Here is a 26,160-nt window from a genome sequence, read left to right as displayed (position 1 = left end):
AACCATAAAATAAAAGTGCATGATGAGTTATTTAATCATAGAAATTAGGTGGGAGAGCAATTATGTACCATCTACAATCTAATGATTGTGCAATATTTTTCAGAGCTGGAGTGAGGAAGTGGGAGAAGAGAGCCCTTTACTCCAAACACTGTCTGATGGGAAAACTGGCAGGTCAGGACAAACCCGGACTTCAAATTGTTATAATTCTTGCGTTTTCCATGATTCCTTCAGGTTTTTTTCCAAAACAATGCTCATTTTAATCCATTACAAATATGAGTAGAATGAATATAGACTATCAAGAAGCTAAATTTTTTTATGCTTGTGAAATTTGTCAGTAATTTAAAAAAAAAGTTCTTTGAAGTAACCCATATTGTTATTTTAATTACTGGCATTTAGGAGTTTGTTTTGAAATGTAAAGCTTGCCCAAAGAAATACACAGCTTAAACCTAATTTACATTGGGTGAGATCTTCCCTACTTGGATGCTTTGTGCATGTGCTCACCTTTTCTGGATACAGACAGATGATCTTACTCCCCCCTCTTCATTCCATAGTCCAGGTACATGGTATCAATAAAAGCTGAGCATTAAGCAATGACAACTCCCTATCCCAAAATGCCCTACAAGAATATGTGGTGCAAATATTCAAAAATATTTTAAGTACATTATAAAATTGGTTTAAAACAACAAATACTGTACATGAAACATTTTAAGTAATTGAAATGCGAAAGCAAATTTGAAAATAATTTATTTGCTTTTTGCCTTCCAATCCTTATTAACATTACTGAGGTTTCAAATGCTAAAACGGTTATGATCTGCTATGGAATTCGAAGGGCAGTTCTCTCCATTTCTAGATGTTATGCGTGTACATAAGGGGAATGTGGAAGGAACTGATAAGCCCATCCTTTGACTATGCATAAGTGGGAGGCAGATTTCAATTTTTAAGAACTCCACATGACCTGAATCATTGCAATTGGACAGGTAGATCTCTGTGGAATCCTTAGAGCTTACCAAAGTATGACAAATTTATTCATTATTTCCATTCTCTTCCTCTCATCAATCAACCCAACCAAAGATCACTGAAGGATTTTACACCATGATAAAAAAAATAAGTTGAATAGACTTGTTCTGTTTCAACTAGTTTTCTTCTCTTAATCACTTCTTTCTTATCAGCTTAATTCCTGATAAATGACAAATCTTTTTCATGAACCTTCGTAAGTTTCACTAGAAAATGTCCTTGGTTATGAACAGGGTGGCATGAGACATGGTCACAGGCCCTTTCAACCCATGAGCCCATTGACCTACACCCCCATACGGTTTTGAAGAGTGGGAGGAAATTGGAACACCCACAGGGAGAATGTAAAATCTCCTTACAGACAGTGCGGGATTCAATCCCCGGTTACTGGCGCTGTAACAATGTTGTGCTAACCGCGCTGCCCTGGTTCTTTTGTGTACCTTCTGATGAAACCAAGCCTTACCCTGTCAATTCGATTAAAGATTTGCGATTTTTGTATATGAATTCTAGTAGCTAAACTAATGTTTTACTGAGTACTATGTTTGCAGTGCATGTTGGTGCTTGCCCACTGATTACTTACACGTCTTCCTTTTACAGTCCTGCAGCTTCACATGAAGAGACTGATGATGCATTTTGGTGAATTTGCCACTGTAGAGATCTTTAATACAAACCATTCAGAGATTTCATTTCAGCTATACATAACATTTTTTTAAATAAATTCTCACCGAAATTTTGTCCAATGCCTTAAGACAGAGTTTTTCCAGAAATACATCTAAAATATTAAATGATTATTTGTGTGTAAAAGTCCTGTAATAAGAGAGGGATTGGCAAATTAACCTCCTGCTTATGGACAATATAACTTTGAGAGCTATGAATCTATTCCTTTGATCCGAATCTTCAACCATTTCCTCGGACCCATGTTTACATCTGGAATGACTTGTCATATATCGATGACAACAGGAAAATAAATCAAGAAGAAGCTAATTGAAGATGGTGCACAATACAGAATGGAGTGAGGTAAACATTTTGCAATCAAGGTGATGAGCAGAAATATTTTTATAAAATCTGGAGATGAAGCTATTATGAACCTAATATTGATTAATGCTGCAGTGCTGGAAGTTCCAGCTACAATGTGCTATTAACCATTTTAAAGGGAACTACAGGAAGTTTATTTCATGTGCAGTAGAAAATATTAAATTTACTTATTAGATTATAAAAGTGGTAACTTACAGAAAATGATTCTACATCATACAATTTCATTGGGTAAAATGTTTTGGTTAAGCAACAAACAGTAACGTTCTGTTACAGTAACAAAACCATAATTCTTAGTTCAAAGAAAGAATTTCAGAAACATATCCACGTGCTTTGTTTGTCCAATAATACATTTAACTGTATTGCCTTGGAAACAAAGAATGTAACATACTAGAAATGTATAATGAGACTAAACATCTGAACATTCTAGAAGAGCTTTTAATCAATTGTTAATGAGTTAGCACATAACTACGAAAAGTTTGAAAAGTAAATTTCTATAGAATGAAAATACTATTTATTTTTTGTTGAATGTATTATGTTTTTTTAAAAATCCCCAGTTAAACGTGCAGGTAGATTTGAACTAAAGTTGTACATTATAAACATTACAAAATGTAAGATAAACTAAATGTCACGCAAATCCTATCAGATTGACTGATAGCGGAATTTGTCATGGGTAGTTTCCCAGGCCAATAGTCTGAAAGATTTCACTGCAGGACTATTAACAATGAAACAATGTTAGTACAGAAATTTAAAGAAAAACTCTCAAAAATAAAATCTACAAGCATTAACTTTTTGCACGTGTTAATCTTATGGGAATGTTGAGTAAAATGATTCTGACATTTAAAAAAAAATTGTTTTTGGAATAAAAACCATAGCAGATGTGACACTTATCCCTCTTATGGCACTAGAATAAACTAGAACTATAATGCATTTTGCTGGTTAACTCAACTACAGTAATTATTCTAAAATTAAATTTCATATTTAATGTAAAAGAATGGTTAACATGATAGATTATATTTATTTACTACTTGCATATTAGCAAAACTGAAAATACTTGGGTAATGTGTATAATTAAACTATCTAAAAGCTTTTAGATTTGCTAACAATGGAAGTATAAAGGTTCTGGCCCACAGTAATAAAAGAGGAGATTAATGAACACTGCAAGACTATTAAACATGTGAAGTATTTACTTGGATTCCAGAAGTTGACTTTTTTTTTTCTGCTAACTTTCTTAGTGTGCATTTCATTGCAGTGCACCTGGCTAAAAATGGAGGTTGCCGTTGTGCAACAAGTTTAGTTCATTCATGGGGCAACAAAACTTGGGCCAAAGAACTAATAACTCTTCATATGTTTTTTTTCCCCCTCCCAATTGCATTTTAAGATGGAATGAAACTGAAATAATTTTAATACAGGAATTAATGCAAACTGATCATTGTACATGTTCAGGTTTGTAATTAGCACTTGAATATCTGCACTTTACAGCACCCTACATTTGTCACAGCTGCTAGGTTATCTGATGAATGGCTCTTGGTAGGTAAACGTTGGACTATTCCTCTTATGTGTAAGAATTCAGTCGTTCTTTTGATCGGGAGGCATGAATATCGTGGAGTTCCTGCTCTTCTTTCGTTTTGAGATCTTGATATATTTGCATTTTGCATGCGTCCTTCAAGTACGCCCAGTTTGCAGACAAAATCATGAGGAAATGGATCTGGAAGAGAAGGGTGAGGAGGATGGCTAGTAAGCATGTCAAGATGCATATAGCATGCTGCTAGTCTGATTACTCTGAGCTCGTTATTAAGACAAGGTTACAGTAAAGGGTAACATTAGGGATGGTGTCATTCTGGGTAACAAGACAACCTGGATGTTATTTGGGAATGACACAAAGCCACAGCTATGAACACAATGAAAGCATTGGTGTGAAAGCTAATTCATGAAAAACTGTCTGAAAATCATGACCCTTTGGTCACACTGGAAATTTAATGACTAGGAATGAGCTTTGAGGTTCCTCTGAAAGCAGTCAAGGAAGATTGTGAAGAGTGGATCAACACCAGTAAAGAATTGGAATGGAAAAAATCCTTGGCCTACATGATTCTGAAAAATCATCCTCACTACATCCTGGGAACAATTGCCAAAATCAAGAGTTATTCCATAGTTGCAGGGGTGGGCACCCTTATTATTTTTAAGCTAGACATATACCGCAGTAACAGGCCATTTCAACCCATGAGTATGTACTGGGTGTGTAGGTTAATGGGTGGGCTGAAATGGCCTGTATGTCTAAATTAAAAATTAAAAGGTTGCCTATCCCTTATCTTTCAGTTATCAGTATATATTTGAAGTCTAAGGAGTTGTGTTCTTTGCACTGGAAGACTAGATTCATCACGGGGTGACTTGGTGAAACAGAGTGGCCCTAAGGGTTCTCGATATCAATTATGAAGGATGTCTGAATACATCAAAGCACAGGTAACAAATGTTCTTACTGATTATGCTACACTGTATTAGTCTCCCTCAGATGAAGAGTCAGAACTACTCCATGTTAAAGAGCAACTGTAAGTACCATTGTGGAGAGCAAGAGGCCAAAGTGGTTTGGTAATACTTCATAGTCCCTGAAAGAGTAATGGTTAAAGAGCATGGATATGCCTCCATCTTCAGGTTGCATACTCTTCGGAGTTATTTCACACATCATTGTGAACAGGTCAAAATCTTGGCACTCCCAACCATTACCTTAAACTCCCTGTTATTGAGGATATTGATGGTCACCAGGTATTTCTAATTGCCTCTAATTTACAGTACCTGTCTTTTAGTTAACATACATTTCCCTAATGTTGCCATCAGATTTGCAACATTTATTTTACATAGTTGATAATGTATAGCAAAGCATGTTGGACTACAGTTTCAGAACAATACCAGGTTATCTTCCAACACATATTTGTGCTATAAAGGGAAAAGCTATATGAATGTCAAACAGAACTACTTAAAACTATGCAGAAAGGACCTTCAGAAGTAGCTTTGTTTTGCCATATGAAAAGTGATGGATGGAAAAAGTCCTTTTGTATCACTTTTACCCCTCTGTGGTGAATGATTATGGAGCAGGGAAATAGATTTGTCACTTTTTTCCATCTTTCCCATTGAAAGAAAAAGTGGACGAGTGAGAACATGAAATCAAATGGGGGAGGGGGACTGAGATAAATAATAAAGGAACACCGTGCAAATCCTAAAAGCATAACTGACTGATGAAAATCACGAAAAGGCAGCGATTTTGTAAAGAAAGCATGTTTATTTTGAGTATATGAAGAAAAAATGACTGAAGTCAATAAAGTGTCTATACATACAATTTCAAAATACTGTATTAAGAAAATTAAATAATGCTGAAAAGTGGGAATTTTGTAACAAAAGGTAATGAAAAACAGGTGTAAATCATGCAGTTTTGAGGTTAACATATTATAATGGCACATTTGAAGATTTAAAAAAAGATGTCTGGCAAAGGCAAGTGTTACACTTAATTACAAGATACAATTAACTATCTCTTGGCTGCCAACACTGTGACTACAGGGGATAATTCATTAGTATTTAATGTAGTCATTCTTAATCTAAGCTTTAAACTGGTGTATTCCCAGCATCACAATGAATAACCCTATATGTAGGAAGAATCAGGTGGGGGACAAGGATGGGTGAGAGACATTCTAAGCAGTTTTTTTTGAAACCAAGCAATTTATTTCTCACTTTCTCAGTGTTCTAAAACTGAAACATTTTTGCCGTGTAAGATGTATGATCTGGCTATTCAGAGGGTCTAGTTTCAGGTCTACGGCTGTTTTATTCAACTAATCATCTGCTCGTTCAATATTTTATTGACAAAATGTGGATTCTATCTCAGTGCAATTTTGAAAGCTGTTATGTTGCAAGACTAAGTATGTTCAAACTTTTTTGAGGGACATATGTAGTTTTATTATGTTTTTGTAATATGTGCCTCTAATATAAAGCCTGCATGAACAAGTTGGAAATTTATTTAGTCATCTAATACAAACTAAACTGTTGAAACAGAAATAAAATCAACTAATGGAGTACTCAGCATGTCAGAGAGCATCTGAAATGATGAGTAATCCATAATTTCACAGAGGTAATGTTTCAGTTCGCTTCAGAACTGGAAAAATGAATTTTAAAATAGTAAGAAATTGAAGGGGCAGGTTTATATGTCAGAGAGGAAGACTAAGTACTATCATTTCTTTTGTATGTAGAGGGACAGATTGTGGTGAAGGGAATTGCAAGAGATATCTGGAGGAAATGTAAACAGATAAGTGAAAAATCTAATGTGAAATTAGCATGAAAATAAAACTACTAATGCAAAAAATTTAACATGCCAAAGCTAGAATCGGATCGTTGATTATCTGAAATTGTTAAAACACTGCTCATCAGGTGAGTAGGTATTGTTCAATGGACAGAGTAAAAAGTCAAGATGGAAATGTCAAAGTGGGAGTGATGTGGAGAGTCCATTGTGTCTGAAGCTTACAAAAAAATGTCTGGTTATGACATCCAGACATCCCAAAATCTCTTTTTAATTTACTTCCCAAATTGCCTTTATGGTATTTTATGTCCATGTGTCAAATACAGTGTTATAGCCAGACTGGAAATTTCCAGAGCAAGTAAATCTTTTCCATGCAGGTTCCAGTCAGTGGACCTATGATAAAGACTAATCACCACAATTCAAGCAAAACTCACCTCTGCAACTTGTAGAATGAGGCAAAGTTGATCTGAATGTGTTAGAATAGCAGAAAGTTACAAAAGAAAAAGGCTTTAAAGAATTTCTTCTGGTCCTGACTTTTCCGATATAGGATTTGAATTTTGGAGTATCTTTTTAACCAAAACTTGTGAAGTCTTTTACGAACAAGATTTCTATTTTGCATTGATAATAACTGAAAAACAATTGTACTGTTAACTAAATAGTGACTGAAAGAGGTGTAAAATCTGAGTTGCAAGTTAATGAATAGTTTGGGACTATGTAATAATGTACAACCTTTTCCTATTGATCTGTTACAAATAAAAAATGCTGTGGATGTTCTCAGATTCTACGTGTTGAGTATATCACAGTATTTTCTAATGCAGTTTGTTTAGTTCCTTTCAAATTTAGGAAATGTAGGTCAGAAAATATAGAAATTTCAATGTGATGTTTAAAATTACTCTCTCATAACTTGCTTCTCAAGTTTTCCCAAACTATAATGGCAAGCTCTTGTCAATTGTGATGTGATCCCTTTTCAATGTAACCATTATTGACCCTGATGTACAAGAATACAAAACTGTTGTCGGCTATTTTTAATTGTGCTTGGTTACCTGGCTCAGTATTAGTAAACGGGCTGTACAGTTGATGTATTAAATATCAGAGAAAACTTGCTATACTTTCAGCCACTGGTGACTATCTGCATTACAATCCAAAAATAGCCAGATCGTACATTTTCATGGTGGCCATGTTAGTTCAAATAAGAAACTAAAAAGAGTCCATTAAGTGAATTGATACTAAGTGAAGCTTTCTTATGCTATTTACAAATTTTCATTTGCAAAATGCAGATTAATAAATTCTGTTTTAGTCCATGGTGTCAGTGGTAGTTCAAGCTACTCAGTGCGGCTCGTAGAGCTCTGTATACTGCTTCTATAGCAACTTAGAATTTTGTGCAGCAATCTTCTCGACTCTTAAACTTCAAAACAGCAAAGTTATATGTGGTAGCCATCATGTAGATGAGCTGGTAGAAGGAAACAGAACAAGTGATAAGACAGTGTTCACCAATACCCTAGGTACAACACTGCAAGTCCACATAAACTCCTTGCAATACCATTGGACAACAAAAAGTCCAGCCAGATTGGCAAAAGTAACCACAAGCAAATTTGGCTCTCAATTAATATGACTTTTTAAAAGGTTTTTAGAATGCAAAGTGCAAACCTCTAAACAAACATTTAATGCAATTTTAACCTGTTTTAGAGTAAATAATCAACAGATACAACACAAGTCAATCTAAACAAACTGCAATAAAAGTACAGCAAAATTCTGAAAAGATGAGTTATTAATAAAATTGTGATTAAATACATCCCTAGAATAATACTGAAGGCATCCAATTTAAATCTCATTCTCTAACAATAACCATTGTTGAAATTCTGCTGAAACAGTATATCTGGCAATGGGTCAGAGCCAAGTCTATCAATTATCCAGTAGTCCTTTTTCACTTAATTCAAAAGAACCCTCAGAAATTTAAAAAGAACTAAGTGGACAGGTTGATCAATTCAACAAAGATGGAAAATCAAAATATACATAAAGAAATGATATAAAGCCAGGCAGAAAACATAAATTATCCAGTTTACATCAGACTCAAAGGTCACATATGCCATGAGGTTTCCTCCATGATGCCAATTTTCCAATTATTGTAGGTGTCCAATGGACAAATAGAGAACTTCTATATGAACCTACTGCCATCTAATTTGCAGTGTCACAAATTATTTGAAATGAAATTTTACCATGGCTGCATTTGTGAAGGAAATTGGTAACGATTTACATTATGATGTCGATTTTAGAATCTTTAGATCCAATTTAATAGTTCTTTTTAAATAAGTAACTGAATCTGCAATTTTAAAAAGTTGTGTGATGTGAATTTGGTACAGGGTACAAGGATTCCAAATGTATATAGACTAAATGGGAGAAAGACAGTTGATATAAAGGAAGGGTGGGAGTTTTCAGGAAATTTGTTTGATGATTCTACCTTTTCACTCAAAGCCATTTTCCCACAAATGCACAACCTAGTACTCAAAATAAGCAATTTTGCATCTCCACTGAAGCATAATCCCAAACAATTACCAATATCCAAACCCTTCTAAAAAAAATGAAATAATTCTGTGTGTCCTTTCTGTGTTTTTGTAACTCAAATGTTTAGCAAAACACAATTTTCCTCAAAAACTGAGGAGTCTATTACCACAAGGAGAGACCTACAGTGTGATTATTACGTTACAAACTGCAATGTCACCCTTAATGGAAAAGAATAACCTGTGGAATTCCTGGACTGAGAAGGATCCAATAGACCTTAAAATAGGAAAGAATTGTTAAGCGAGTGCTCAGTCAAGTTTGTTTGGACTTCACTCACCAGTGCAATGACAGTCGCACCAGCTCCAGCACAAGCTACGATGAACAGATGATAGGACAGATCAAACTGGAAAGAAGAGAATCATGGTTAAGCATATTTTTGGTGATTAAAAATAATTGCCATGTTTTAATATCCTGTCAAATTGCTCCAAGGTTGTTGAGCAAATCTTCCTGCATCATGTCCCACCCTTTCAGAAATGTACTTCAGTGATCGGCCTTACCTCAGAAGTGTTGCAGATAATGGTTAAGTCTGAGCCACAAGCTCTGCCAGGAGAGGCATTCCATGGTATAATACCTGACAAGGCAACCACAAGTATTGTTAGGTTTTAAATCTTAACCTAATAATTCCATTATTAATTAAAAAAAAAGACTACTGCCCACTTTTCAAAAGTTAGTCAATAAAACAATTCAAGGCTCTATTCCAATATCAAAAAGAAACCTTAAATCATGGCAAAGAGTTGAGGAAGTGGTTTTGTTGCCTCTTTGCACATTAAATTTAGTCAGAATTATGAGAGAATTTTGCAAGAGCTTATGTTCCACAGATTTTGCAATATCAGTATATCTGAGTACCCAATTTTATTTCATATGATATAATGTTCAGGTAACAATAAATTAAAATTATAGATAGTAAGCAATGGTAAACAAGATGCATATGATCCATGTTACTGATTTTTAAAAAAAGAAAAAAAAGTCTAACTAATCTCATTTCTAACCCAAACCTATTGTATGAGTGATTAACTATCAGTCAGGCATCAACTACTATTTCAAAACTAATTAAGTTCAGAAAATAAAGACCAAAATTTAATTGATCTATGAATGTTGAAAACATTTTAGTAGTTGAAAACTTCATTTTCTCTAGTGATATGAACAACATCCTTCCTTCACAGCAGAATGAACCTTCTAGCAATCGGAAGCAAAAGCGACTTGTGTGGGATTGAAATGGAGTCAAAAGTTCATTGACTTTCAAAAATAGCAATAAAAAGGTTCAGAGAGAGATTTGTATCAAAAATTAAAGATAGTGTAGTAAATACCTCTTTCCAGTAGTTATAGAGGGAGAGACGTAGCCAGATCATATGATATAAAGTACCTTCCTGAGTTGTACACTTATCACATTTAGAGGATATATTGGGGTGAAATGTAGCTAATTGAACTTTGGAATAGTGGGCCCTGTGGACTACTTTAAACTGTAAATTTAATGTTTAGCACAGATAGTGGATAAATGTACATTTTTCAAAAGACTCCCATGTATCTTCAGCAAACAGTTGTTGTAAGTCATGTTCCCAAACTTTCTTAATGTTACATAAAGAACTATCGCTAGAACTTAAAAGTAGTTCATAAAGGGGCTGCAAGGAGTCCTTTCTGATTAGGTCTAAAATTTATATACTTCACAGATAAGATTAAAATCTAAATCTTGGGGAAGCCTCAAAGTTACGGAGTTTAAGAAACTCCTAATCTGTAAATAATGAAAGAAATGTTAATTAGGTCATTTAAATTTGGTAGATAATTGCTCAAAGAAGCAAAGTTTTGGTCTATATACAAGTCCAAGAAAGAATGAATACCCAATCTGGATCATTTATTATATCCAGTGTCTTGGACCGAGCATTTAAAATACATAAAATTGGACTAATTAATAAAAATCCATGATAACCAAAGTGCTTTCTCAATTACAACCAAATATACAAGGCTTTATTCCCTTTTAAAATTATTAAAAACCATTTTAATTATCTTGGTATTACTACTAGGAGAAAGATCACCTAAGGAAAATTTTCTTACTTTATTGAATCATTTTAAGAAATCTTTATCTCAATGGTCTCCTCTTTCGATGACATTAATAGGGAAGGTTAATATTAAGATGAATATCTTGCCTATGTTCTTGTATGTTTTTCACACTGACCCAGTATTTTTGATTTATCAGACTCAATTATTTCCTCTTTTATATGGAAAAATAAGCAACCCCGTTTGGGGGAAAATAAATCCTTCAAAATACTAAAAGAAATGGGGGGCTTGGCATTATCTAATTTGAGATTTTATTACTGGGCACCGAACATTAGATATATCATTATTTGGACACATCTTAATAAATATTCAGGTGCCTCAAGATGGATTGACTTAGAGATGAAATCCATCTCTTATCTCAATACTGGGAGCACATTTACCTTTCTTGCTCTCCAAACTAGCTGATAATTTGGTTGTTAGAAAATAGGGTACTCAAATTATGCCTAACTATTAACAAATGAAAAACCAGTTGTGATCATTGGACTGCAAAGGGGGAAGCTAATCCAAAATTAGAGATTTTGATTCTCTGAACATATAAAGCAGAATGCAGGAACACAATCTGAGATTTTAAATTTATGAACAAAATCATTATTGCGGAAATGGATATTTAGCATTATGGAATGCTAAGAGAAGCTACAAAGTTGCAGACCTTTCGCCCCACCACATATACACCAACCTTTTAAGCCATCTATACTATCCCATTAGCCTGCACTCTGTACAGGTGCATAATCTTTTATCCGAAACCCTTGGGACCAGACACTTTTCAGAATTGTTTGGATAATAGAATAGTAAGAGGTACGTTAAGTAACTGTGCTGATTTTAGATTGAGGCAAAACAAAGACACACTCGAACTAGAATGGTCCCTGGATGGTGGAAGGTGGGGAGGGGGGCAGGAGAGTGGCCTTTGTGCTAGAAGTTGGGGGGGGGGGATGGTGGCTGGACTGGAGGTGTGGTAAATGAAGTGAGATAATGATAGACCTTCAACAACTTACCTTTCTGCTTCTTTGTCATATATGATGCTGGTTCCCACACCATAGTCTTCAGTAAGTTTCCGCACAGATACACCTCCATCAAGTTTCTGCAATAACTACCTTCTGTCTCTGCTTCTCACTGTTACCCATAGGGGAGTCTGCAGTTCTTTTAGACATTTTCACAGTCTTCAAAGTCCGTGAGCAGCAGAGGGACTTCTGACTGGTAGGAGCACTGAGAGACAGCACTGGATGGGGGTCGTGTTTGGTGCCAAACACCAGCTTTGATGTGCAGATGACATCCATGAAAAAGATGTTCATTTTCTGGAGTTTCGGTTTCATAATTTTGGATAAAAGATTACCTGTATCTTGCTATTGCCTTGCCAATTTACATATAAAATATATTTAGACAGGCACTTAAATGATTGTATCTTCCTCTAGCCATGAGTTTCAGACCTAAAGCAGTTAAAAAAAAAATCTTCCCCTCAAATCCTCTTTAAAACTCCTTCCTCTTACCATATTCCCTCTTGATTTTGATGCTCATATGGGAAAAAGGTTATATCTATTGTATCCATGTGTCAGAATTTTTTATGCCTCTGAGGATACAAGTTGCTAACCTTGTCATCTCTGCCTTTCATCCTTACTGTAATATACTTAGTAAACTGCTCTGGCAACCAATTCAGAATCAGACCTTGTCATGAACAAGTCATGAAATTCAGTGTTTTATGGCAGCGTCACAGAGCAAACATTCACATTATAACTATTTTACAACATTATAAAAAAAGTAAAATTATGATTCAATGAATTATGATTAATTTCTGTAGTTTACTTATAATGCTGCATCTGAACCACCCAAATATATCTGACAATACAGTGAAATAAGGAAGTCTATAGATGCTGTGATTGTAGTAAATACACAAAATTGCTAGAGAAACTCAGCAGGTCCCACACAGTCCATAGAAAGCAAAGATGTATAACGAAGCTATACCTTGAAAAGCTCAGTCCCAAAAAATTGTAACTTTACCTCCTATGGATCTTGAGGGACTTGCTGTGTTTCTCCAGCAACTTTATCTATTTTCATCTGACAGGGCTCCTCCTATCCTTAGGTGGCAAAGCTGTCAGTGGTGCTTTGGTAAGTGAGTCTGTAAATCTTCCCTTCTTTCCACCTTAAAGATAAATGGCTCTGTCCAAACTTTTGTTGATTTTTCTGGCTCAACCAGAGTTTCATTCCCACAGATTTTCTCTTTGTTCCCAGTAAATGTGAAGACAAAATGAGTCAATTCAAATATGCTTGGGCAGCATGGTTAGCGAAGTGCTGTTACAGTGCCAGGGTTTGAATCCCACAATGTCTGTAAGTTTGTACATTCTCCCTGTATCTGCATGGCTTTCCTTCCACCATTCAAAATGTACCGGGAGTGTAGGTTAATTGGATGCATATGGGCAGCATGGCCTCGTGGGCCAAAAGGAACTGTTACCATGCTGTATGCCTGAAAAAAACTGCCTCAGCTAAACCGTAAGCCATTTAGTTGCTCATTGGATAGTTCAGTGTGTTTTTTCAATGTTATTAAACCAGTCAGATCTCAACATTTCTTGAACTATTTTAAAACCAGATGACTGAAATTAAAGAAATGATTGTGGGTCTTGCTAAATTTACACTTCCATTTTCATACACAATGCAGCAATATATTCTCATTCCAACACATAACAAATACTCTAGTGTCCATCTTCAGAAAAACTGCCTTGTTTTTCTAAGCCCCTTGAAAATGATTAGTTCATTAAAAGATTCTGTTACCATTGGATTAATGGACAAAATGAAATATAGCTGCATCATTCAGGAGGGGGATGATAACATCTGAACAATAATTCACTATTCTTACAGGCTACTAACCAGTGCTGTAAAAATAGAAACAAGCTATTAGTTATTCAAATTTTCCAAAGTGGGCACCCCGAAGGGATGTTCCACTTGAATTCCTTCAGCTTCAACATATAGGACTCACTGCATTGCATCTGAATATATTATTGTTCCATCCTTCAAGACACAAAGCTTTACTTTAATTATTTTTTAAAAGCAATAGGAAATGGAAATCTTTTATAGTAAACAAAAGTGCAGCTGCTCTCAATCAGGGATGGCATCTAATACAGCCAAATAAATTCACTGATGGTTTGGAAATGCTGCATTAACTGCAGAGACAATTAAAAATTTTATTCATGTAGGGAAAAATAATGAACTACTTGCATGACAATGTTCCTAAAAGATAGTCACTTGTGCTTTTGTTTTATGGCAGTGACCAGTGTAAAGTGAAATGATTTGTTACACCTTCATAAATTGTCCTGGCGTTTTAATAAGAACCCACTTCTTGAGTATTCATACTCCCTGGAGTTCATTTCCCTTCTGAAGGTACTCTGATGATCACTTGTTAAATAGGTTCCAGCATAACTTGAATAGATTTATTAATTTTTAAAAAAGAGATACAGAAGAGCAGTTTAAAACTATATATTGGTCAAATGTCTGAGTGCAGTTCAGCCCTTTCACTGCATATTGGTCCACACTCCTAAGGATGTCCTGTGATTGAATTGCACTCGTCTCCATCTCTCATGCTTTTAGGTCCTTTCTTCATAATCAATCTCAGCCTCTCAATTCCAAACACAACCTCACCGAATATATGCTGGCAATGACCTCCTTGTCCTAAATTCTATTATTTGGCTAATAAAGGAAAGCAATTTTGCCCTTTTAACCAGTTAGTTGCCCCATCCTGTTCCCTTTTGGGGTGTGTGTATAATGCTGTCTGAGATCTACACTCCTCAACATCTTTCCATTTGTTCTAAATCCCCTGACATATTGCAAGTCCCCAAAGACGTTACTTCACACTTTTCCAGATTAATGTGCAATCTCTCTCTTCGATATTTTCTCACTGTCATCCAATTTCATATAATCATATAACAATTACAGCATGGAAACAGGCCAATTTGGCCCTTCTAGTCCACACTGATCAAAGTATCTTTATCATCTTCAAATGTTTTCTCAAACTCTGCACATTTAAATCTACATCTTGAACATATCGTACCAAAGCAAGGGATCCAATGTAGAGATTTGTGGAAACCCCCCCCCATCAGTAAAAGCACTCATTAACCTTTATCCTTTGCTTTTTGGCACTGAGCTAATTTTGGATCCCATTCTCCACACATTCTTGGACCTGATAGATTTAAACTTTTTTTGACCAGCTTGCAACCAAAAGCCTTACAGAAGCACATGTTGATGACAAAAAATGCACTACCCTGTCCTTGTAATCTCTTCAATAAGTATTCCTCTTTCGGAAAATCATGTTATTAACATAGACTCTGGAAATTCACTGGCATGAAGGGCTGCCACATTTCCAATGGCATAACAGTGACTACGTTTGAATATTTCATTGGTTCCAAAGTCCTTGGGAACTTACCAAAATTGTAGTCAGGACTATTTAATTATCTTTCTTAAAGAAAGTATCAAATACTACAGATTATGAGTTTTGACAGGATGAAAGTTCAATAGCTTTGTTTTATTTTTTTAAAAAGGAAATGTAAACATTTGGAACTGGATTTCGAGGAGAATGAGTCAAGTATATAAAAAAATAGTTCATCATATTTTGGAGTACAAAGGTCACCTGCCTTGGACTAAGTCTGTCATCGTCAGGTACAACTACCATTGTGCAATATTGAAATAAATGCAGCTTTTCTGAATATCCAGCTTTATCACATGGTAACAGAGCATCGACAACTGTGGTGAACAAAGTACAGTTCTTCTTTGAAAGAACCTTGGCAATGTTGTAAATTAATTTAACAGTCTCGTCATGTTGAAATGTAAAATATTCCATATTGCATAGTTACAGAACAAACGTGTACTATTTTAAGCACCTTCATTTCAGAGAGTTGATGGTAAATATTCTTTTGGAACAATTCTTCAATTAGGTCTTTTGTGTCCTACAACTATAACATTGGGTAAATAAGGAAGGACATTTAAAAAGAGATTAAAAAAAAAACACAAGGAGAAAAAAAGATGAAAGAACCTCTCAAAATGTTGGTGTAAAATATTCCATCTACACAGCAATTAAAATGAATGTCAGGCGATACCTCTGAGACGAGACTGTTAAATTAATTACAACATTGCCAAGGTTCCTTAAAAGGAAGATTGTACTTTTTTTCACTACAGTTGTCATCTCAATGTTCTCTTTGTTTAAACTGGTGCACATTTATGCTCCAACTATTCTTTAAAATGAAAGCACAGCAAAGCTCTACAACATGGTTTGGCCTGACAATTTACGATTCCAGACCTTCCCCCACCTCGTAACTTCACCCATTTTCTATAAAAAATCTTCCCAATTCCAAACTGGTGCACTTTTTTTTTTGCTTAGGTTTTATATTTAGATCTTATCACAATCATTATTCCCAAGAAATGAGTGCCTCAATTACTGCCTGTTTCCCTGTAGGGGAAAGCTGGCATTATTAAACATTGCTTGGATTCAGTCCAGCATAGAATCACAGCTGTCAGGATCCAAAATTGGACTTTCCATAACAACCATCTGAAATGCAATCTGGTGAACATAATTCACCACTGATACAACCCATGCTGGTGATAAAAAGCTTCTTCAGTAGATTAGTTAGCTTAAGGATTGTTCTGCAAGTTGTTTATATGATTAACAGTTGTGATGTAGAATGAATAAAACCATGCATTCATTTAGGTGTGGTCCCTGAGGTTCATTATTATCTCAGCGCCTATTACTCCACCGGTGACTAGGGTTCAAATCCTGCTCTTTCTGAAAGGAGTTTGTACGTGCTCCCTGTGTGTACCTGAGCTTTTCCCTGGTGCTCTGGTTTCCTCCCATCCTGCAAAACGCATGAGGGTTGTAGGTTGATTGATGTTTTGAGCAACGAAGGCTCATGGGCCGGAAGGGCCTGTTACTGGGTTGTACATCAAATTTAATAATTTGAATTTAATTTAATCTCAAGTATTGAAGCATGGAACATTGTGTTGTTGTCACCTCTAATACTGGAGGTAATTTGCTTTGTATGGGTTGTTCTAAAATGTATTACAATCAAGAACATTTTAAACTTGGAAAGCTTTTTCACAAGCTGGAGTACATTTTAAATGGTACATGGAAATTACAGGAAAGTGTCTGTGTGAAAAAGTGGCAAAGACAGGCTGAGTAAGAATGTTCAAAAGATATCTGGATGTATGTGGGACAAGGAAGTACTCAAACAGCAATGGAGAGAAAAAATAGTACCTGTACTCTGATTAATTGAATAAAACTGATATAGGCATGGTGGGTAGAATGGCCTCTAAGTTGTTGTATGATACTCTGCATTTAGATCAGCGAGCAGATGTTGTCACTGTTTCAAGCAATATCTCTGTCTCGTGGCAAGGTTAGGCATAAATACAAAAAAAGCTCTGAACTAAAGACAATGAACAATAAATCAAGTGCTACGTTACCAAACTGTCGGACATCCACGCAGATCTCTTCAATTGCTGTTGTCAGGTTCATCGGTGGGGAGCTGATGGTCTGACAGGCCGACCACATGTTGTAATAAATAAAGACTGGGACAGCAGAAAAGCCAAAGACTCCCAGCCAGGCTATTCCCAACAGGTAGGTCAGAAAAACAAACTGAAGAAAAATTGAAACATTTCTGTGTTTACTGATGGACAAAACAAACTATGCATACAAATTAATGATGTGATCACAAGGGGACATATTTGAGAAGTGGTGTTCAGGGCAGTTTATTTTTGTCCTTTTGGACATCTGATACATGTACTGATCGATTTTAGTAGATCCATATTCCAACACACTCCCTGCTTGTTGTAAACGACCATGCTTTCAATCCAGGATGTGCCACAAATGCTGAGAAAATCTCTCTATCTTCTATATATTCTGACACACTGCCAGACAGATCCTTTCCACAAATATTGATACACCATTTAAAATCTGAATGAGATCTGATGACCAATCTTGCAGGTGACTAGTGGATCACATTGCCTCTTTATGTTCAACATGATTTCCTTACAGGGAGTGATGTCCTACAAGGGTTATTGCACATCCACTGATATACAAGGCCATGTCTCACAAGCTGGCTACAAGTTGTAATAAATAAAGGCTGAGCAAAGCAGAAAAACAGCATTCTCTAGACCTTTTCAAACACAGAATCACAGATTAAACAATAACCTGACCATCCACTCATCTCCCAGCTTGAAACCTGACAACTTTCACCCCCTGTCAAAGCAGATTCTTGTGCTTCACGAGACCATGAGCAATGTATGCATTGCAATTTCTTCCTCAACTCAAAGCAAATTTCGTTTTATATCAGCTTTTGTTTTTGGAATGCCTTTTACTTTTAGTAATTCAACAGTGCTTGGAGAACACTTCGTTCCATGCATTTCCCTAAACATTATTTGCTTTGAGTCTGGATCACGCAGTGTAATGAGACTCGGTCTCAAAGGAAAAGATAATCGGGATGAAAAATCCAAGATTTACTGTGAACTGCATTGTGATTTCCCTCCCTGGATGTGCGGAATGGTGTTCATTTTTGTCCATCACAACCTTCATTCAGCCTGCTTGTGAGCCCTGCTTTAGTGTCTCCTGAAGACCATGAATGGTCTCTATCCTACCTTCTCAGCTTTCCTTGTCTCTGCAACTTAAACTAATTGGTTTCTCTCCCCCCCCCCCCCCATTTCTGTTGAACGATCTCTATCTCTGTATCTCCCAATCTGATCTGCTAAACCAATTCCTGTTTTTATTTTAGAAATATAGCACCTGCAGTTTCTTTCTTTTCAATTACTTGAAGGGTTCCTCGCTGAGTAGTTCTCAGCCTGCTGTGTCTGGCACTTGGAATCAGAAATTGTTTTAACTTAGAGAAACAGCACGTTAGCAGGCCCTTCTGGCCCATGAGCCCATGCTATCCAAATACAGTAAAACCCCTGTTATCTGGAATTCAAGCAACCAGCAAAAAAAATCACGGAAAATAAATAGGTAAAAAATGCAGGTTTCAAATTGGCAGGCCTCCTCATTAGTTCATCAATCATGCCACAAGCAATCTCAAGCAACTGGAAAATTCAGTTATCCGGCACCTACCAATCTCCATAGGTGCCGGATGACACGAGGGATTTTACTGTACACCTATGGCCAATTAACCCCCTAATCCATACATCTGGAATGTGGGAGGAAACTGGAGCACCCAGAGGAAACCCACAAGGTCACGGAGAGAATGAACAGGCTTCACGTAGAGAGCGGCGCATTTGAAAGCTCACCCAATTCTCTATTGGTCCTCTAGCTCACATCCAAACGTGAAACCCCAAAGTTGACCTGCAGCTCACAATCCTGGCACAATACTCCTTCAAACTATTGAGCCGTTACCCAAAGGCACTCTTATCTTGCATTGGCCTTGACAATACCCCATTCTGCCTGAAAACATCCAGCAACTCTGACTATGTCAGTTCTATGGATTCTGGTGCGGCCTAAATGACCCACAGGAGAACCATAGATTGGCCAGAAAGTACCTGAGAGAATGGACAGTATGGAAGGTGATGTGCTCCTTCTGCCAGCTACACTGGGCTGTGGTGTGCTTCAGGTATACAGGTTGCGAGATTCTCGGGACCATCCCGCACTTTGAAAGAGGTTGGGTCCAGGATTCCCAAGATATGGTAGGACTCACAGATCCTTCAGCTCGTTCTGTCCAGGCTGACCATCAAGTTCCCATCCAATGTTACATTTCCTCAAGGAGGCAGTGAGAACTTAGTGATTCTTTTGCTTTGGTCCACTTGGCAATCTTTTCTTGGGGCAGAAATCAGAAAAAGTTCCTGTTTCAGAAGTCCCAGGAACTGTAATCCCTGACCAAGTTTAAAAAAAGGTGGTGCTGCTGGAGCTGCAGACCTGGGAGAGCAGGGAGCAGAGACACAGCGCTGGACTAAAGGGTTCAAACACCTAATCCTAATGCCTCTGTACACACAACAACAGGGAAAACGCTGCCCCCCACCCCACCATTCAGAAGTGGAGGAGATGACCAAGGATGGTGACCATGATGGCGGACCAACGAGGAGCTCTGTGGATGAAGGACACACACAGGTGGCGAGCTGTTGGTGACCTGCAGGCTGTTGGCGACTAGAAATCAAACGACTCATACCAGGCTGCAGGCCTGAGACCACAGGTATCGGAATTGGGATATGAGGGGATTCTATGGGCAAGGAGGGCTCCTGGGTACTGACGGCTTCCTCATTGTGACAGAGGTTTGGATTTGCTGATGAATTGAAATTAACTGGAGTCCTGTGAGGCTGCAGGAGCACACGAGGCAAATCCACGGACACTCGGTGACTCTGGGGGGAGTGGGGGAGGAACTCTCTTTTGCTCCTCTTCCTCTGACTGTAAGGGGCACCAGGTAATAAGACTAATGGCAATTTTTTTTTGCCTCATGGCAGACTAAAGGCAATTTTGTGTAATATTACATTTATCCTTTTTATTACAAGACAATAAAAAATCTGATATGATCCTGTTGGCTCCATCAGGAACTCAAGCTCCAGATCCAAACCTCCAGCACGATCAAGAAGACTTTGGCGCTTGTCCTCCGTACTCTCGGAAATCCCAGCTCCAATATCTGATACCCATGAACCAGTCTCCAGCAGCCCACATCTCGAGCGGGTCGACTGCAGCCTGTGTGGATCCCTCAGCTGCTCTGCACCTCACTGGTCCACTGCCAGGGCCATCTCCCCTGCTTCTCCCTCTCAACGGGGGAGGGAGGGTGTTCTCCTATTTCTGCACCAGTCTGTTGCTCCCCCGGAGTCTGCATCCCTTGAGGCCGCTGCCAAACTCGGGGCCAGTCCTCCCGATCGCAGGATTTTCAATAAAGCACTGTCGGCTCTGTTAAGAGGCCATTTAAATTCTGTTATGGATCCAGACTAAGCAATAGACCCTGCGGGTATTGCTGTGTCTCCGCTCCCCATTCTCCCCTGGTCCACACCAGAGGCAGCACCAGCGATACATCAGCTTAGCAGTGCTGCCATTTTGTCTGTGCAGTTACGGAGGTAGCAGGAGTGCTGAAGGCGAAACCATGGACACTCTATCTGAAGGGACTCTCCTTTGCTTCTCTTTCTCTGTTACTATAAGGGGCACCAGGCAACACTAATGACGACTCTTTGTCTGCCTTAATGCAGGCAAAGGCAATTTCGTGTTCTGTACTATTACATGACAATAAAGGGATCTTGAAGTACAGACCACCCATTCAATCCCAGGGCTCTGGCTCCTGAACCCATCTCCAGATGAGGATTGCACATCCGAGCCCTGGCCACCAATCCCAGTAGTGACCTCAACCAGAAGAGATGGAGGTCAAGAACCCTCCTGCTGCTCTCCTGTCCACCCCATCGAATATCCCTCCTTCCCCATCCCAGGGATCCTCTTCCCTGCCACACCTACTCTGCCATTTATACACCAGACTCAATCTTAACTGATTTTCACAATACCAGTGCTCCCACACAAAACAGCCCTTTGATAGTTGAGCATCATTCCATTAATCACCTCAATTTCCTTGGTTGCTATCTGACTGTTCTAATGGACATCAATATTTCCATGGTAAAAATGTGACAACAGAAGCACGTTAGTGAACCTGGTATGTTTCAAGGGAGCATGGGAAACAAAAACGGAGAATTTCAGGGAGCGTGGGAGCTGAGGCCCCAGGGTGGAGGTCGTGGGAAATGAGGGAGCTGGGGGCATTGAGTGTGGTCAGAGAGTGTCAGAACTGAAAAGCCAGTGAGTGCTTGTGGGGACACTCGAACCAGAGATCCAATGTGTGGAAATCACCAACATCACTTGGTGACCCAGGTGCCAAACATTGGGATTTATCAATGGTTGGATTAACATAGAACATTACAGCACAGTACAGGCCCCAGTGGCGTGTCTTGGTAAAATAGCGCCCATGGCAAATACTGAAATTGCCCCCCCCCCCGTTTAAAAAGTTGCCATTTGGGCAATTTCCACGCACAATTGGTCTAGTTTTGAAGATCGGCCATGGGAAATTCTGAGCGCTTATCAAGTTTTGGGCTACTTGTGAGGGGGTGTGCATTTTTTTGGGCGGTACTCGGTGATATTGGGCAGGCGAGGTGTGGACAGTGGCGCCCAGGGCATGTGCCATGGCTGTCATACCCTAGATATGCTTATGACAGGCCCTTCAGCCCTTGATGTGCTTTCAACCTATATATTCCTACCAAATATAAAATATCTAAACCCTTCCTACCTCATCACCCACTATTTTTCGTTCATCCACGTGCCTAATGCTCCAGCCTCCTCCACCACCCCGGTAATGTGACCTTACTACTCTGCTACAGAACTACTAACCAGTCATTGCGCTGAATGCCCAGCCCTTCATTGCCAGGAACATCAGCATGGATTGTTTAGGGATCTTTCCCCAGCTGATCCAGGACATAACTGTCTCCCACAAAATCATAAACTGCAGTCTGAACCTCATACCATTCCACTGATGCAGCGCCCACACAAAGTTGTCTTGAACTCGCCATGGATTTCTTTAACAGCGCTCGAGGTGTAAAATCCTTCTGCCAGGAGGATTATTCCATACAGGAAGAAGAAGGAAGCAACTCCATAGATGACATACTGCATTATTTGTATCCTGAGAAGAGGTAAACAGGCACATATTACACACTATCAGGCTGGTCTCTCCAAACTTCAGATAAACAGTGGGGAAAATTAAATGGTGGGGGAGTTCCTCATCACATCAGAGCCTTCAGTAGATGAGGAAACAATACAAAAGTGAAAAGAAAAGAAATTGGCTAAGCTGCTGGAACATTTGGCAAGTGATTCATAGTCAGATACCAGAAGCCTGAATCATAAAAAAAATAAATATTCCACAGAGTGGAAAGCCCGTGAAGTTAGTTTGTGGAATGTTGACACACAAATGGTTAGTGAGATGGTCATTAATTTATGAGTAATGTAACTTCCTGAAAATATAGCAGAGAGGAAACCTTTAAAACAATGTATTAAAGATTTTCCACATAGAATCCTTTGGGGTGGGTTTCCAGGCCAAATCTTTCTGCTTCTGTACTCATAATGCCCAGGTTTTATGCTGTAGTTTAACCCTTCAACAGAAGAACACAACAGAGAGGTTTTACTCATTATGTAAGCCCTGCATCATGTACATCTGCTGCTCCTTTGAACCAGTAGTAGCCTCGAAGCATAATATCAAGAACCAACATTCACCATAAAATATATGCCTGAAAATGCCCATCGCCAAAACGTGTAATGCAACATAATGGTAAGATCCACCAACAAAGTCTCATGATTAAGGTTTGGATGGGATGTTAAATCTCGTGATATGGTGCAAGAATAACAAACTGAGTCTCAACATGGAGAAGACAAAGGAGATGATTGTGGATGTCAGGAAGACCAGGGACTCCACTACACATTACTAGCTCAGCAGTAGATAGAGTGACGACCACCAACTTCCTCAGAGACTACTTAGGAAGTGTGGTAATCCACAATAATGCTGTGATTGGCTACTTCTGGCTATTCCCATCAAGGAAGAGATACAAGTGTATCACCACCAGGCTGTGAAACAGCTTCTTCCCACTGGGAGTGGGACTACTGAACGATCAAAATGAATTGTTCACACAAAGCAAAAAAAAAAATTATTTATTTATTGTATATACGTACTGTATATGTATCATTTATCTGTATGTGTGTTTGCATGTTTTTGTAATGAGGACCGGAGAATGCTATTTTGTCAGGATGTACTTGAATCAGAATTTATTATCATGAACATGTGTTGCAAAATTCATTGCTTTGTGGCAGCATTACAGGCGCAAGATTTGCTACAAATGACATTTTTAAAAAATAAATAAGTCCAGTACAAAAGAAGAGGAAAAAATGAAGTCGTGTCTTTGGTTCATTGTCCATTTAGAAATCTGATAGCGAAGGGGAAGAAGCTGTTTTTGTACCGTTTGGTGTTAATTTTCATGCTCTTATACCTCCTTCTTGATGGTCGCAGTGAGAAGAAGGCATGGCCTGGGTGCTGAGGATCCTTGATGATGGAGGCTGTTTTCTTGAGACACCGCCTCTTGTAGACATCCTGAATGGAGTGAAGACTAATACTCGTGATGGTGCTGGCTGAGTTCACAACTCTCTGTAGTCTTTAACTGACCTGTGCATTAACACCTCCATACCAGACTGTGATGCAACTAGACAGAATGCTCTCCTCAGTACACCTGTAGAAATTTCCTTGGTGACGTACCAAATCTCCTCAAATTCCTGATGAAGTATAGCCACTGGCGAGCCTTCTTCATGAATGCATCAACATGAAGGCCATAGGATGGATCTTCAGAGATGATGACACCCAGGAATTTGAAGTTCTTTACCCTCTCCACTGCTGACCCCTCAATGTGTTCTCCTGGTTCCTCCTCTTGAAGTCCACAATCAGTTCCTTAGTTTTTCTAAGGTCGAGTGCAAGGTTGTTGTTGTGACACCAGTCAACGAGCTGATCTATCTTCCTCCTACATGCTTCCTTGTTGTCTTTTGTGATTCTGCACATCAGCAAATTTGTAGATGGCATTGAAATTGTGCCTGGCCACACAGACACGAGGGCATCATGGGAAGAGCAGTGGGCTAAGAACACATCCTTGAGGTGAGCTACTGTCAGTGAGGAGGAGACGTTGTTTTCAATTCATACTGACTGCAATACGAGGAAGTCAAGGTTGGGTGGGGGTGGGGGGGGTGTGGAAGAGACCCAGGGTTTGGAGCTTGTTGGCCAGTACTGAGGGTATGATGGTGTTGAAAGCTGTTCTCTAGGTGATTCAGGGCTGAGTGGAGAGCCATCTGCTGTGCACCAATTGCAGTAAGTCCAGGTCTTTACTTCTATATGTGTTAATTCTGGCCATGACCAACCTCTCAATGCATTTCATCACAGTAGATGTGAGGGCTACTGGATGACAGTCATTGAGGCAGCTCCCTCTGCTCTTCTTGGACATCAGGATGAATAATGCCCTTTTGAAGCAGGAAGAAACCTCCATCTGCAGCAATGAGAGATTGAAAATGTCAGTGAACACACCAGCTAGTTGGTTGCCACAGATTCTCAGTACCCTGTCAGGTATGCCATCAGGGCCTGACACCTTGTGAGGGTTCACCCTTTTGAAGGATGTTCTAATGTTGAGCTCAGAGGCATATCACAGGGTTGCCGGCTTCTCATTGGTACTACTGAATTCACTTTTTCAAAGTGAGCATAAAAGGTGTTCGGCTCATCCAGATAGTGAGGATCACAGCTATTTATAATGTTAGGCTTTGCCTTGTAGGATGTAATGGCCTATAAGCCAGGCCATAGCTAGTAAGTACCTGGCTCTGTATCTAGCCTCTCTTAGAATTGCCTCTTTGCTGTTAAGTTAGCCTTCCATAGGTCATACCTGTAGTGATCTGGATCATCGGTCTTAAATGCCATCAACTTCGCCCTCAGCGGGTTGCAAATCCTTTGATTCTTCCACAGCTTCTGGTTGGGGGTACTCATGGTATATGCACCTGGGCACACACATCCCCACAGATCCTGATAAAGTCGATGTCAGCTGTGGCATATTCATTCAAGTCTGAGGATGAATCTGTGAATATGGTCCAGTTCACTGATTCAAAGCAGACCTGCAGGTGCCCCCCCTCCTCCCCCCTCAATCATACTTTCTCCGTCTTCACCACTCAGACCTCCGTCTCTGCTTGTATGTTGGGAGTAGAAGTGCAGCCAGGTGATCAGATTTGCTGAAGTGCGGGCTTGGGATGGTTCAATAGGCATTCTTAGTGGTGTAGCAGCGGTCAAGCATGTTGGCTCCTCTGGTTCAGCAAATAATATGCTGGTGATGGTTTGTCAGAGACCTTCAGGTTGGCCTGATTGAAGTCCCCTCCAATGATGGGAAAGGCATCAGGGTGTCCTGTCTCGTGGCTGCTGTTAACAGTGCTCAGCCCCTCCAGTGCCAGCCTGATGTTAGCTTGGGGTGGAATTTGAAGAGATCACGGCATACATTTTCAAAGCAAGCTTCTTTTGACTGAATTTGAAAACTTCCTTCCTTGCGACAAGGTAGACAGCACAAGAACCAGATCCACTATTAGTTCGTTCAGGCTCAATTAGGGGCCTGTGCATTTGCTTTCACTGCTAAAACAAGGTCTGAGTTAGGTGTGTTTTGTAGCGATTCCAAGTGAAGTGAAATTTGGAACTGAATTGAAGATAGACTTATCCAACATCACTATAATTACTTTCCACAGCTGG

The 26,160-nt window shown here is 38.8% G+C and overlaps 2 protein-coding genes across 7 annotated transcripts in view; one reads left to right on the top strand and one right to left on the bottom strand.

Annotated features, from left to right (window-relative positions):
• Positions 1-1,745, top strand: part of ofd1 (OFD1 centriole and centriolar satellite protein) — a 94,156-nt gene extending 92,411 nt beyond the window's left edge. For both annotated transcript variants that reach the window (XM_069889945.1, XM_069889944.1), the window contains 2 exons: positions 104-171; positions 1,609-1,745. In XM_069889945.1, coding sequence (XP_069746046.1) covers positions 104-171; positions 1,609-1,651 — 111 coding nt within the window. In that variant the 3' untranslated portion in view covers positions 1,652-1,745. The remainder of the gene's footprint in view (positions 1-103; positions 172-1,608) is intronic.
• Positions 1,643-26,160, bottom strand: part of LOC138738849 (proteolipid protein DM gamma) — a 157,933-nt gene continuing 133,415 nt past the window's right edge. For 4 of the 5 annotated variants that reach the window (XM_069889948.1, XM_069889950.1, XM_069889949.1 and 1 more), the window contains 5 exons: positions 22,380-22,536; positions 17,366-17,537; positions 9,379-9,452; positions 9,159-9,224; positions 1,643-3,751 (listed from right to left, as the gene is read on the bottom strand). In XM_069889948.1, coding sequence (XP_069746049.1) covers positions 3,599-3,751; positions 9,159-9,224; positions 9,379-9,452; positions 17,366-17,537; positions 22,380-22,536 — 622 coding nt within the window. In that variant the 3' untranslated portion in view covers positions 1,643-3,598. Of the gene's footprint in view, positions 3,752-5,297; positions 7,773-9,158; positions 9,225-9,378; positions 9,453-17,365; positions 17,538-22,379; positions 22,537-26,160 lie in introns of those variants that run through there. The other variant, XM_069889951.1, reaches the window with a different exon arrangement.

This window comes from Narcine bancroftii, chromosome 7 (assembly GCF_036971445.1).
Source record: "Narcine bancroftii isolate sNarBan1 chromosome 7, sNarBan1.hap1, whole genome shotgun sequence".
Lineage (NCBI taxonomy): Eukaryota > Metazoa > Chordata > Chondrichthyes > Torpediniformes > Narcinidae > Narcine > Narcine bancroftii.
The sequence above is the reverse complement of the archived record's forward strand: the minus strand, read 5'-3'. Positions and strand labels throughout refer to the sequence as shown.